This window comes from Schistocerca piceifrons, chromosome 3 (assembly GCF_021461385.2).
Source record: "Schistocerca piceifrons isolate TAMUIC-IGC-003096 chromosome 3, iqSchPice1.1, whole genome shotgun sequence".
NCBI classification, from domain to species: Eukaryota; Metazoa; Arthropoda; class Insecta; order Orthoptera; family Acrididae; genus Schistocerca; species Schistocerca piceifrons.
The window spans coordinates 738,284,776-738,297,915 of NC_060140.1; the positions used below are offsets into that span (position 1 = coordinate 738,284,776).

The 13,140-nt window shown below is 41.0% G+C and overlaps 1 protein-coding gene across 1 annotated transcript in view; it reads right to left on the reverse strand.

Moving 5' to 3' along the window:
* LOC124790164 (brefeldin A-inhibited guanine nucleotide-exchange protein 1) overlaps positions 1 to 13,140 on the reverse strand; it is a 281,977-nt gene that overhangs the window by 125,000 nt on the left and 143,837 nt on the right. Inside the window, exon 12 of the mRNA XM_047257760.1 lies at positions 61 to 220. Coding sequence (XP_047113716.1) covers positions 61 to 220 — 160 coding nt within the window. The remainder of the gene's footprint in view (positions 1 to 60; positions 221 to 13,140) is intronic.

Consider the following 13,140-nt stretch of genomic DNA (forward strand, 5'->3'; position numbering starts at 1 on the left):
CTGAAGTGGTTAAGACAATGTCAAAACATTACAATGAATGAGTAATGTCAAAAGACTCACCTCTCTACTTAAATCATCATTGTCACCCAAGAAGTCACCAATCCCAGTTTTATCTAAGCGTTCATCACTGTGCAACCATTCAGCTATTTCCATGGGAGAACTCCCCAATAATCGTTGCTCTTGTAAAAACTGAATGCCTTTCTTCGGTTTGCGATTAAACCTATAAAAAAGAGGAAGGATGTGTTACAGATGAATGCACTAACAATATGCACAAACAAAAAAGTATAAAAACTATAATCTTCTGTAATTAATTTTTGTACATGGAGGGTATATTAACCGACAATACGGAGAAATGTAACTGAAGGAAGCAGATTATTAAAAAAAAAAGAAATAAAAAATACAGTTGCATTCTCACTGTTTCACACACAATTTTTTGACGGCTTTTCAGCTTCCAGTTTATTCCCCTTGTTTCTTCAAAAACAGTACAGTATGTAGTGAACCTGCCACAAATACTTAATGGGCATACAAGAGAGGCAAAAGGAATGTAGCAGTGGCAGGAAGAGTAAAGAACAAGGAGGAGCCAGAGGGGTAGGGGGGGGGGGGGGGGAGAGAGAAGGGCAAGAGAGAAGGGATGTCCCAAAGATGCTACACATGAGGGGATTCCAGCACAGCCAACAACCCACCCCGCTCCCCACACCATCCCATGATTGTGACAATGTGGACAACACCATGGGAAGGAGACACAAAACTAACACAAGAAAAGGGGAAACAGAACTACACAAAAGACCAGAAAAAACGTATGGAAAGGGGTGGGGGGGGGGGGGCGGGAACTTGGTCAGGGTGGAGGCAAGGCCAAAGGCCTCTCAAACCAACATCAACACTACCCGACTCCAATTCCAGGAGGAAATTGAGGTACTTAAATCTCGGAGAACAACCCACTTTTGCACAGAAAACCCAGGATAGACGGAACAATGCAAGGTCACCTTGACCTTTACCTTGGGTCAGCCTGGTACGGCTGATATGAACACAGCAGAGGATGGCTGATTCCCACCGGGAGAGGTGGGGGAAGAACACCATGTGGTGGGAATCCCTTAATTGCACAAAGTTTATTAGACAGAGGTGGGGGGGGGGGGAGGGGGGGGGGGAGAAGAAAGCCCAAAGGAAATCAACTGAACATGCAGAATGGTCACAATTGGAGAGAAGGTCATGGCTGGCAGAGACTGAGGGGGTGGCGGGAAAAACACCAGGTGATAGCCTAAAGGTAAATCATCGAGTCCATACGTAACAAAACTCGGGTGGAGGAGGACCATTTAATAAAGCACGGGGCTTGATATATGACCATCAGTTGTGTGGTAAGCACCCCACACATGGCAGGCATGAGATGATGTTTCATGCCAGCAGGAAATGTGAAGGCATATACCATGTGATCAGCAGATTTTAGAACCGTCACTGTAAAAAACAATAGCATTCCGAAACTCCCATAAGAGCGAGTGCAACAAAAAATGGAACATTAGCGGAGTGATGAAGGCTTTCAGACGCTGGAACAGATCCCTCTGAATCCGGGGCCAAGTAACTAACTGAAATGGGAGGGCGGGGGGGGGGGGGGGGGGGGGTGAATATTCGGGAGAGAATGTGGGGAACAGGGCAAGGAGGGAGAATGGAAATCACAGCAGAGAAGCAAAGCTGCAAAAAGGATAGAATAGGAAGTGTGAGCAGGGAAAGAGCAAATAATGATGGCTAGGAGCAGTTGCGACTGCCGAACTGGAAACGGGGGGGAAGGGCTGTCCCAACCAGGGCTAGTGCAAAAGGCACAGGTGGCCAAACAGATACCACGATAGTGCACCGGGTCCAAGAGGAGCACTGTGGAAGGTGCACCTGAGCCTTTACCTTGACAACCTTTTTCCAGATGGGACAGAACTAAGACCCGATAAAGGCGGAGAAGAGCTGAATGATTCAAGCCCAAGAGGTGCAGGCAAGACAGAGGAGGACACGGCGTTTATGGAAACAGCTAATCTTCAGAGGGTGGATATGGGGCAACCATGTAAGCTTCTTGTCAAAAGGAATACCCAAGAAACTGGGGGACACAGTCAGGCATTGAGCATCAAGGTAGAGCTCAGGACCAGTATAGACTGTAGTACAGTGACTGAAATGCACCGCCTGCAATTTAATTGCTTCCCATGTGCCTTCTCAACCATTTGTTGATTCTTTTTTCATTTCTGTTAGACTATGTTTACCTTATCTTCAAAAGCCTAACCTCTGTGTCTACTGCCAACTGGTAACTAGAAGTTTTATCAACCTTTATTCATACATGTCTGCCATATTGCCAATATGAACAGCAACCAACAATCAGCAAAAAAGTATTTGTTTTAGGTTATAGTTACATTTTCTTATCTTGCCTACTGGCTACCGGTTTCAGTACACAGTATGATTCATAGGGCATTTTACAATCAAAAAATTGCAGTACATAGTTAAAATAATAATGTAAGAAACATTTACAGAATATTTTCTCTCTGGTACAGACTGTAACTTTAAAATATATAGGTAGTATCTTGTCCCTGACATGCAGTTCTCAGGCTCGCTTCCCAAATAGGTGTGTCAAACATTAAAAATAAAGGTCAATACTAAGCTTTAAATAGATGCAAATTGAGTTAGCATTGATAAGATTTCCCCTTATGTACAGAGTTCCTCTCTTCTTCTTAAAAAGAAAGGGAAAACACTGTAAAAAATACCTAAAGAATAAAAATGGCATAAAATATGAAATTCACAAAATTGTATAATAATAAAAAAGAATAATACTTTCCCCTGGGAACCAAACATTAAAAGGAAAACAGCAAAATTAAGTACCCATGATTACATTCACCATTTGTTTATGGTTTACATTACACATTAACAGTGGCAAGGAGTCACACTGTATTAAGAAAATATGAAAATTATGAACTCACATAATAAAATAAAGAATAACAGGAGGTATTTGCGAACACGAACACGAACACGAACACACACACACACACACACACACACACACACACACACACACACACACACACACACACAAATTGTTTCTGGGTTAAAAGTACACCTTTTCCAGATGAAAACACACATTTTCCAGGTGGAAATACATAGTCCTTGTATTAAATGACAGTATACTTTCCCTCGGAACTGTAAACTTATCAATCTACATCTACGTATACCATCTATATTTACTTAGATACTCTGCAAGCCACTATACGGTGCGTGGCAGTACCACTACTTGTCATTTCCCCTTCTGTTCCACTCGCAAATATAGCGAGAGAAAAACAACTCTCTGTACCCCTCCGTACGAGCCCTGCGCGCAATGTATGTTGGCGGCAATAGAATCATTTGGTAGTCAGCTTCAAATGGTGGTTCTCTAAATTTCCTCAATAGTGTTTCTTGAAAAGAACATTGTATTCCCACCCAGGATTCCCATCGAGTTCCTGAATCCTCCCTGTAATACTTACGTTTTGTTCAAACCTAACAAATCTAGCTGCCCACCTCTGATTTGCTACAATCTCCTCCTTCAGTCTGGCCCAGTACAGATCACAAACACTCGAGTAGAACTCTAGAATAGATTACACCAGCATCCTATATGCAGTCTCCTTTACAACTGAACCTCTCTCTCCTAAAATTCTCCCAATAAACCGAAGTCTACCATTTGCCTTCCTTAACACACACATGCTTGTTCCACCTCATATAGCTTTGCAACGCTACACCCAGATATTTAAATGACTTAACTGTGTCAAGCAGGACACTAATAAGACTGTATCCATACACTACAGGTTTGTTCTTCCCACTCATCTGGATTACCGTATTTACTCGAATCTAAGCCGCACTCGATTCTAAGCCGCACCTGAAAAATGAGACTCGAAATCAAGGAAAAAAAAATTCCCGAATCTAAGCCGCACCTGAAATTTGAGACTCGAAATTCAAGGAGAGAGAAAAGTTTTAGGCCGCACCTCCAAATCGAAACAATATTGGTCCATTGTAATATGAGACACAATTTAGGTCTAATCAATGACGAGACAGCTACAGTAGTTTGGTTCCAGTCGTAAGCTTAGCAGTTAAGCTTTACCAGGTTATGCGTCTGGCGGTCCGTCCGTATTTATACGGATACCCTTACTTTTTCACGTGCTTCGTCTGGTTTGAATTGATTGCTTATTTTTCTTTGATCTGATAAGCGCCGTTTTCTTTGATATAGGTGTTTACGTCACTCTAAGCTGAAGATGCATTCACAACAATTCATGTATTGTTTCTCGCATTCTGATGAGTGTTTACAGCCTGTCGCCGCTCGCGCATGGCTTGCTTTTGTGCATGCTACCACCGCTTTAAAAAAAAAAAAAGTGAAAAAAAGTGAGAGAGAGAGAGAGAGAGAGAGAGAGAGAGAGAGAGAGAGGAATCGTCTTATTAGCGAAATAATGGCAAGAGACCGCTATTTGTTGTTTGTTACAGTGCTTCTTTTCTTTGATAATGATCAACAAGAACCAAATAATAGACTGCGTATGATTGAAGATGTTCTGAACGAGAGTTAAGCGAAAAATTTTCTCCGTTTGAAAATCTTTGCAGACGCCTCTTTATTACATTACATTCTGCACAGAAATTAGTCATCTTAGATTTAAAAATCTAGTCACTTGCTGTGCTTCATTTCTGACTGTATCACTATTACGCATAAGAGTAATACGAATATAAACATGACGTGATATGTATGTTCTTCCGCGTTTGCTGTTGTCTCACTCTAGTTTCGTAGTTTATTAGGCAGACAGGATTTAAACGTGATAGCAGCAAACACGAAAGAATACATAGCAAAATGTTTATATTCGTATTATTCTTATGGTGAAGAGAATATTGCATGTGATTCACAATTCATGAAAGTTCCTATTAGCAACCATCTCTTCTCACAGGTAGGAAAAAATTCAGAACGTAGAGTTGGCCATATTGACAAACATCCCAAACAGTTTTGCCAATCGGATTTTCGTAGTACATTGAAACACTACAACATTCGAAGATGAACAATACGGAATTTGTATTTACCTCGAGGGATAATGTATGAAAATGCAGTGGTCGAAACTCGGGGCGGAGGAAAAAGCTCGTCTTCCACCTTTTTTTTAAAAAAAATTTATTTACTGACGCAGAGGTTTTGGGGCCACTATTTATCTTTGTGGCTGCAAAGCATGCCTGTGTAGCGCTACATGTATTCGACGGCAGAAGTTAGTTGCGGCTGCACCTACCAACATTTTTCAGAAGTTCCGCTTACTTTGCACTCGATTCTAAACTGCAGGCGGTTTTTTGGATTACAAAAACCGGAAAAAAAGTGCGGCTTAGATTCGAGTAAATACGGTAACATTTTCCACTTTTAGGGCTAGATGCCAATCACCACACCAACTTGAAATTTTGTCTAAGTCACCTTGTATCCTCCTACAGTCACTCAACTTCGACACCTTACCGAACACTACAGCACATCACCAAACAACTGCAGATTGCTGCCCACCCTGTCCGACAAATCATTTATGAATATGGAGAACAACAGCGGTCCTATCACACTTCCCTGGGTCACTCCTGATGATACCTTCGTCTCTGATGAACACTTGCTGTCAAGGACAACATACTGGTTTCTATTATTTAAGAAGTCTTTGAGCCACTCACACATCTGTGAACTTGTTCCATATGCTCGTACCTTTGTTAACAGCCTTCACTGGGGCACTGTGTCAAATGCTTTCCTGAAATCTAGAAATATGGAGCCTGCCTGTTGCCCTTCATTCATAGTTCTCAGTATATTATGTGAGAAAACGGCAAGCTGAGTTTCACATGAACAATGCTTTCTAAAACCATGCCGATTCATGGACATAAGCTTCTTAGTTTCAAGAGAGTTTTTGTATTCAAACTGAGAATATGTTAATGGATTCTGCAGCACACAGAAGTTAGGGATATTTGTCTACAACTCTGCAGGCCCGTACTTTTACCTTTCTTATATACTGGAGACACCTGTGCCTTTCTCCAGTCACTTGGGACTTTGTGCTGAGACACTCACGATAAACACAACCTATGTAAGGGGCCAATGCCATACAGTACTCTTTCTAAAATTGAACTGGGATTCCATCCAGACCTGCTGACACAGTTGTTTTCAAATCTTTCAGTTGCTTCTCTATGCTATGTATGCTTATTTCTATGTCATCCATACAGGAGTTTGCTCGATGGTCAAGTTTCGGTATGTTCATACGGTTTCCCTGTGTGAACCTTGACAAGACGCCTCAGACTGCGTGGCTACCACGTGTGGCAAAATTTAAAACTTCGGCTTTTGTTTTGCTACCTTCAACTGCCACACCACTCTGGTCAACAAGGGACTGAATGGAAGCCTTTGACCCACTAAGCAATTTTACATATGACCAGAATTTTCTCGGATTCTCTGCTGGATATTTTGCTAAGATGTGACAGTGGTGATTGTTGTATGCTTTGCGCATAGATCTTGTCACAGACGCATGAATCTCTACTGGTCTTAATTTGTTGTCATTTGTGCATCCCCTTTTGAACCAAGAAGGCAACAGCCTCTCCTTTCTCAGCATTTCGTTGTTAAACCATGGTGGATCTTTTCCATCCTTTATCCACTTACTAGGCACGTAACTCTCCAGATTTTGATTTAAAATCTGCTTAAACTTTGCCCATAACTCCTCTACATCCATCTCACTGGAATTAAGTGATGCCAATTCACTGTCTAAGTGAGATGTTAATAACTGCTTAACTGCTCTATCTAGCAGAAACACTCTCCTAGCCTCCTAGACTTTTGTAATTATAGTTGCTATTATGACACCATGATTGATAATCGCCATTTCTATACTGACATTGTCGATAAGGTCCAGCCTATTTTTGGTTACAAGGTCTAAGATATTTCCACTGTGTGTACACTGCTGAGCTAGCTGCTAAACACAATTTTCAGAAAATGTGTTCAAAATATTTCCCATGAGTGTCCACCTGTACCCCCCGCAACTTGACATCCCAGTCTATACTTGATACTTGGCAGGTAATAGCTGCCTCGAACTAGAACTGCGTGATCTGGGTATTTACGTGCTACTGACCAAAACTTTGAGTGACTACAACTGTCACAGCGGAATCAAGTGGCCGCTAAAACATGCTACGATTGATTTAGGTTCACTTACACCTGTTAAATGTGACCAGATGACTTCACTGTCACACTCAACTTCAACCTCAATAGACACAATATTTTTGTCAATGCAATGAACACTCCCCCTCCTATGGCCTCTAATCTGACTTTCCAATATACATTCCACAACCCACTAAATATCGCAGAGCTTTCCACTTCAGGTTTCAGCCAGCTCTTAGTCCCAAGAATAATTTGAGCATGAGAACTTTCCTGAATACTTTGACAGTTTACTGAAAAAATTGTGACAGTCGAAGTGTCTTTATTCTGAACGTTGTTTCAATTCCCTTGCTGTGAATGGACTGGCGAGTGTTCACCAGAGCACCTCAAACTACCGCCTGACCTAAAAAACCCTCATGTGTACGATGCTACCAAAGTAGCTGCTTCCTTTGTGTAGTGTACCCCTGACCTACCAAGTGGAGCCCTACAAATCTCCCCCCCCCCCCCCCCCCCATGTGGTAATGCAGGTCTAGAAATCTGCAGTTGAGAACGCCACAGAGTCTACGAAGCCTTTGGTTGAGACCCTTCACTCAGCACCAAACCAATGGACCCCGAAAAATTCTGGCAACAATGCTGCAAATTGTGAGCTTTGCTTCCACGCCGCGTGAGAGACCAGCAGTCTTCTAGCACCTCTGCGAGCTGCACATACGAACCAAAAGCGAAAGGTTTTATACAATTCTGGCACTTTAGGAAAAGAAACACAGCAAAAGATTAATGTGTTCTGGAAAGATGTTTGATGTGCAGCAACATATACACTGCATATTTTTGTAGTACAAAATAATCAATATGAATTTCCCAAATACAGCACTTTAATTTCCAAACCACTGAAATCAAGATTACAATGTGACTGTCAGCCAATCACAGCTCACATCACATTATTTTGCCAGCAAGTGACAGTAGAAATTCAGAGCATAGGACACGTGATGTAGCAACATCACTGTTAAGTAGTGTGAACACATGAATACGAAAAGTTCATGGTCTAAATTAATATACATATAATAAAGCTACAAGAAAAGTTAAGCTTTCACATACAATATTGGTCTTTTTTTGCATGTGTTACCCTTTAAGGTATTCTTCTTCTTTGGCTACTGCCGTTGTCCCGCAGTTTTCACAGGGTTGGCAGGGTTACAAGCGGATTTGTCACAGTTAATTTGAAGGGGTGGCTGGATGCCCTTCCTGCTGCCACCCCGTACCCCTCGGGACGGAATCAGAGTACCCCAGCTGTCTGTGTCTAGTGTAAATCATGAAATAGCGCGAACTGTTTCAAATGTCTGTGAGTCATGTAACTGAGGCAGGACGTGGGGACCAGCCTAGTATTCACCTAGTGAGATGTGGAAAACGGTCTAAAACCCACAACCAGGCTGGTTGGCACACTGGTCCCCACCATTGTTAGTCCACCGGGTGGATTCAAACCAGGGCCGGCACGCCTACCTGAGCCCAGGAAGCAGCGCATTAGCGCTCTTGGCTAACTTGGCGGGTTTGTTACCTTTTAAGATATATTATACACAAATGTAAAAGGACATTTACTTTGAAAGTAACATTTCTCAAACCACTTTCGCAATATTTTCCCATGACTTGTTAGAAATAGGTTTGTTTGAGCAGTTACCAAAAAGTGCCAGAAGACAGGATTACTGTGCATATGCAGCTACAATGACATGGGAAGAACAAACTTGGAGTTTTCTTTGCTTGTAAACCTTTTGTCGCATTTCTGTTTGGAATTTTGTGTGTAGTGGGGCATCCAGTCACCATGTGCAACAGTCTGGCATGTTGTTCAGAGGGGATATACTTAGGGCAATTTTTTTTATCATATCCTATCCAGTCCTATCCAGATAAGGAATGCAAAAATAGAAAGTAGTCCTTGGCACAATATTTATTTCAGAACTAGACTCTACAACTCAATGTCACCCTAATATTTTGTTATGTGTTGACTTTAACATGGATTTTTTTTAAATTCGTACTCTGCAATACTGTTATGTAGTATCTCCAATCGAGTTTACATCCACACAGCTAGTAAGAAGAAATATAAATTTCTTGCAGAAATACAAAATAGTTGTTTGTGTACACCTGCACTACGAGCAATAGGCTTTTCGTGACTTTTTCAAACTGAATAAAAGTTAACAAGGTTACTTCTAAAGCAAAGAAACTGTGTAATTAGAAGTTTATATTCTACTCCAGCAGTAAACATGTGGAGAGTTGCAATGATAAAACATGTTGTGGTGTCAGTATATAGTTTACTGAAGAATGGCGTTCTATAAATTTAAAGGAAAAAATATTCAACAAATCCCCACTCCTCTCACCTCTCTACCTACAAACAAGACAATTTCACAAATTTCACTAAACACTGTGGCAATGCGGAATGAGACATAGTAAAGACAGTTAAGAAAGTGAAGTGTAAATAATGCAGTTCAAGAAATACTGCAGAATGCCAGAAACTGCCAAGTGCAAATGTGAAATTACGCCTTTTGACACCAACCACTGCTAGCAAGGAGGGAAGGAGCAGAATATGTAAAGAAACATTGTAAGTAACTTGCATACCAACTTTATAAAGAAAACGCTGTTTTTACCTTAAACAATCAAAAATGCACAAATGTATGTATCCAATTTACAGAATAACCACAAAAAAATGTTCAGATGTGTGTGAAGTCTTATGGGACTTAACTGCTAAGGTCATCAGTCCCTAATCTTACACACTACTTAACCTCAAATATCCTAAGGACACACACACACACACACATACACACACGCCCGAGGGAGGATTTGAACCTCCGCCGGGACCAGTCGGAATAACCACAGAAGATGCTTTTATTTATGAAGCAAAATGTGTCCGGTGTAATTCTTTTTAATTAGATTGCAGGCAGCTCAAGACGGATAACCTATAGTAACAGATTTTAACAGCTGCTGCTGAAGATGCCCATGCAAACAAATGTATTATAAACTATACTTATTAGGAAATAATGTCAGGCCTAGAGGAGGTACCAGACAAGTGTTGAAACATGTCTTGTGATCGAAAAATACTGTGTTTCACAGAAGGCAGATATGTAAAAGCCCCATAAAGCTTTTCAGTGTGATTTCCAGGAAGTGAATTTTCTTGTAGTACCATTACTGTATTATCTTAAGTTTGTTTCTTTATTACAGCATAATGCCATACATGCCAGAAGATGAAACTGTGCACTTGAAAATCAGTGAACAGTTGAAACTAGCTAATAGTGTGAAATGAAACACTTCATTTCAAATAAATTGGCTGCCTCTATGGGAAAGATGAACAAAAGGCAAATTTCTTTAGGAAACTGACAAAAATAAACTAAGTGATTAATGCCTCATTGCTAATTATGTGGAAATAAAAGAAAGTCAGAAAACTGAAACTAATATCATATTTTAGTCTTCCATAATTATGTGAATGTAGTTTAATTCATTTGATAGCTCCCAGGAGCAGAAATTCATTTTGTTTTCACTTGGTGTGAGAGCTGCATAACAAAGAGAGAACAGCAAAATCACGAACCATAAACACGGGTCATGTGGGGAGTACTCCTCACTACAACTCTGACTGCTCTGCGCATGTGTGAATCTGGCACCTGGGCACAACAGAAAAATTTTTCCGGTAGCGTCTGGCTGCTTGCAGCTACTGCGTATACATCTAACAACCACATTGCAAGTAGCGAGAAGCACGAGAATTCGTTGCTCATACATGACTTCAACTCTGTACATGCACGCGAGTCCAACGGAAACTACTCAAATGAACCTAAGGATTTGTCCTAAAGCCTTTGACATATTTGCTGTCGGCAGATGCTTGTGAGCACGCTGTGGTGTTTTGTTATAAATGGTGCAGTCTCTTTGCAAACTAAAGTTTCATATTAGAGTTTTTCTCTTGTTTATACTGTTTGGCTGCAGTATTTTTCTGCAGTAGCAGGCTAAAGTAAAATTCTTTGTCAGAGTATCAGTTCTTACCAGTCAAAATCACAAAAATTTAACTCAAAACTAAAACAAAGAAAACTTACTAGAATTCTAAAAAAATTCCTTGTTTTCTCCTGGATGAAAAAATTTCCATATTTCTATGTGGTATTCACTCTGAATAAATCATATAAGGACATCATATACCAGGTGGTTATGATTAAACTTTCCCTATTCAACACATTATGACATGGAAACTAATTACAATACGAGTACCAAACTTGGTAGAATTAATGTCCAGAGTATGGGTTGCATGATTTCCATGTGCCACAATGCCACTGTCCAGTGCCAACTATGAACACCAGGTGCTGTGATCAGTCATCGTGATTCGCAGCCTCAAACACCGCACCAGTTGCAGTGCACCTGGTGATGTGTCAACATGAGCTCCGACAAAAGAAGCAGGGCATTACTGGTAAAGCTCCATTATCCAAACAACACTAGTACTGCAGCTGTACTTCAAGAATATCACCGGCTGAAAGGATTACTAAAGGGTCCTCTTTCTTCACCTGTTCTGTGCAAAGCATGATGAAGAAGAACTGGAGAACTGTGTGTCACTCTGGGAAGAGGCCAATGACCAGTTGCACCACAGGTGGTTGATGAAATCGCTGTTGCTATGGCAAACAATGGTACACACAATTCCCGATCATCAAGCAATGCGTGTGCTGTGTCACAACAGTTGAACATCCCGTGGTCCACTGCACAGAAGGTGTTTTGAACCATTCTCAAATGGTGTCCATACAAGATCCACATTGTAAAGCAGCTTGCACCACAGGACGCACAACAGCATGCTGACTTTCCTCTCCACTTTCTCAAAAGGACTGAAATTATTGAGGGCTGGCCCTGGACCATCCTGTAGACAGACTAAGCTTATTTTCTTCTGACCAGTGAAGTGGACACACATAATTGCTGAATGTGGGGATCTTCACCCCCAGTCACTGTGCTTGAAGCTCCTCTGTATGGTGAACATGTCAGTACGGTGTGGCTTCACAGCTACTTTCATCATTGGCCCATTCTTTTTTCAACAGGTTGGCACTCAAGGATTCAAAGACGTGTAGTGTGACTGGCCAGTGTTACTAGGATATGCTTCGCCATCTTGTCATACCCACCCTACAGGAGAGAGACGCACTGAACTCAAAAGTTTTCATGCAAGATGGGGCCCCACCACACATTGCTTGTGAAGTTCACCTGCTTCTCCAAAGCACATTTGGAAACAATCGAATTATCAGCCAATAGTTTCCAAATGCTTGGTTGGCATCATCACCTGATCTCACTCCCTGTGATTTCTGGTTGTGGGACTAACTGATGTACAGGATTTACCAGGGGAAAGACGCACGTGCTGATCTGAAGTGCAGCATATCACGAGAGGAAGCCAGTATACCTACGGACATGCTTCATTACACTGTGCAGAATGCATTACTGTGCTTTCAGACTCTTCAGGACACTGATGGGTGCCATATTGAGCCCCTTTTGTAGCAGCAATCGTACTGGTGTGTAATGCTCTTATGTACCGTAGTATCACATTAAAGTGTTTCAATTGAACTGATTCTGCATTATTTCTCTTTCTCTTCCACATGTCCTTAACATTAACATTACCAAGTTTGGTTCTCATACAGTAATTAGCTTCCATATTATAATGTGTTAAATAGGGAAAGTTTAATTATAACCACCCAGTATTATGCTATGAAACCAAGAAGCTGCTGTGTTCAAATTTTATTACATTAGGTCTATTTTGGCGTGATTGCTATCATCAGGTCATATCATGTGGTCTTTATGTCCATATGATATCAATGTTCTAGCAGCTGTCACTACTGTGTAAGTTTACTTGTTTGATGTTGGAGGAGACGTTGTAGGTTTTAGACTGTAGCTCTAGCAGTTATTTCTGAAGCTTCCCAATTATGACAGTTTATTTCATAATGACTAACTGACTGCTGTATTGACAGCTGAGTCAGAAATGTCATTATATAACATTGCTGACTCAACTGTCAATTCTTATCATTATGAAATAAAATTCTATTACTGGAAAA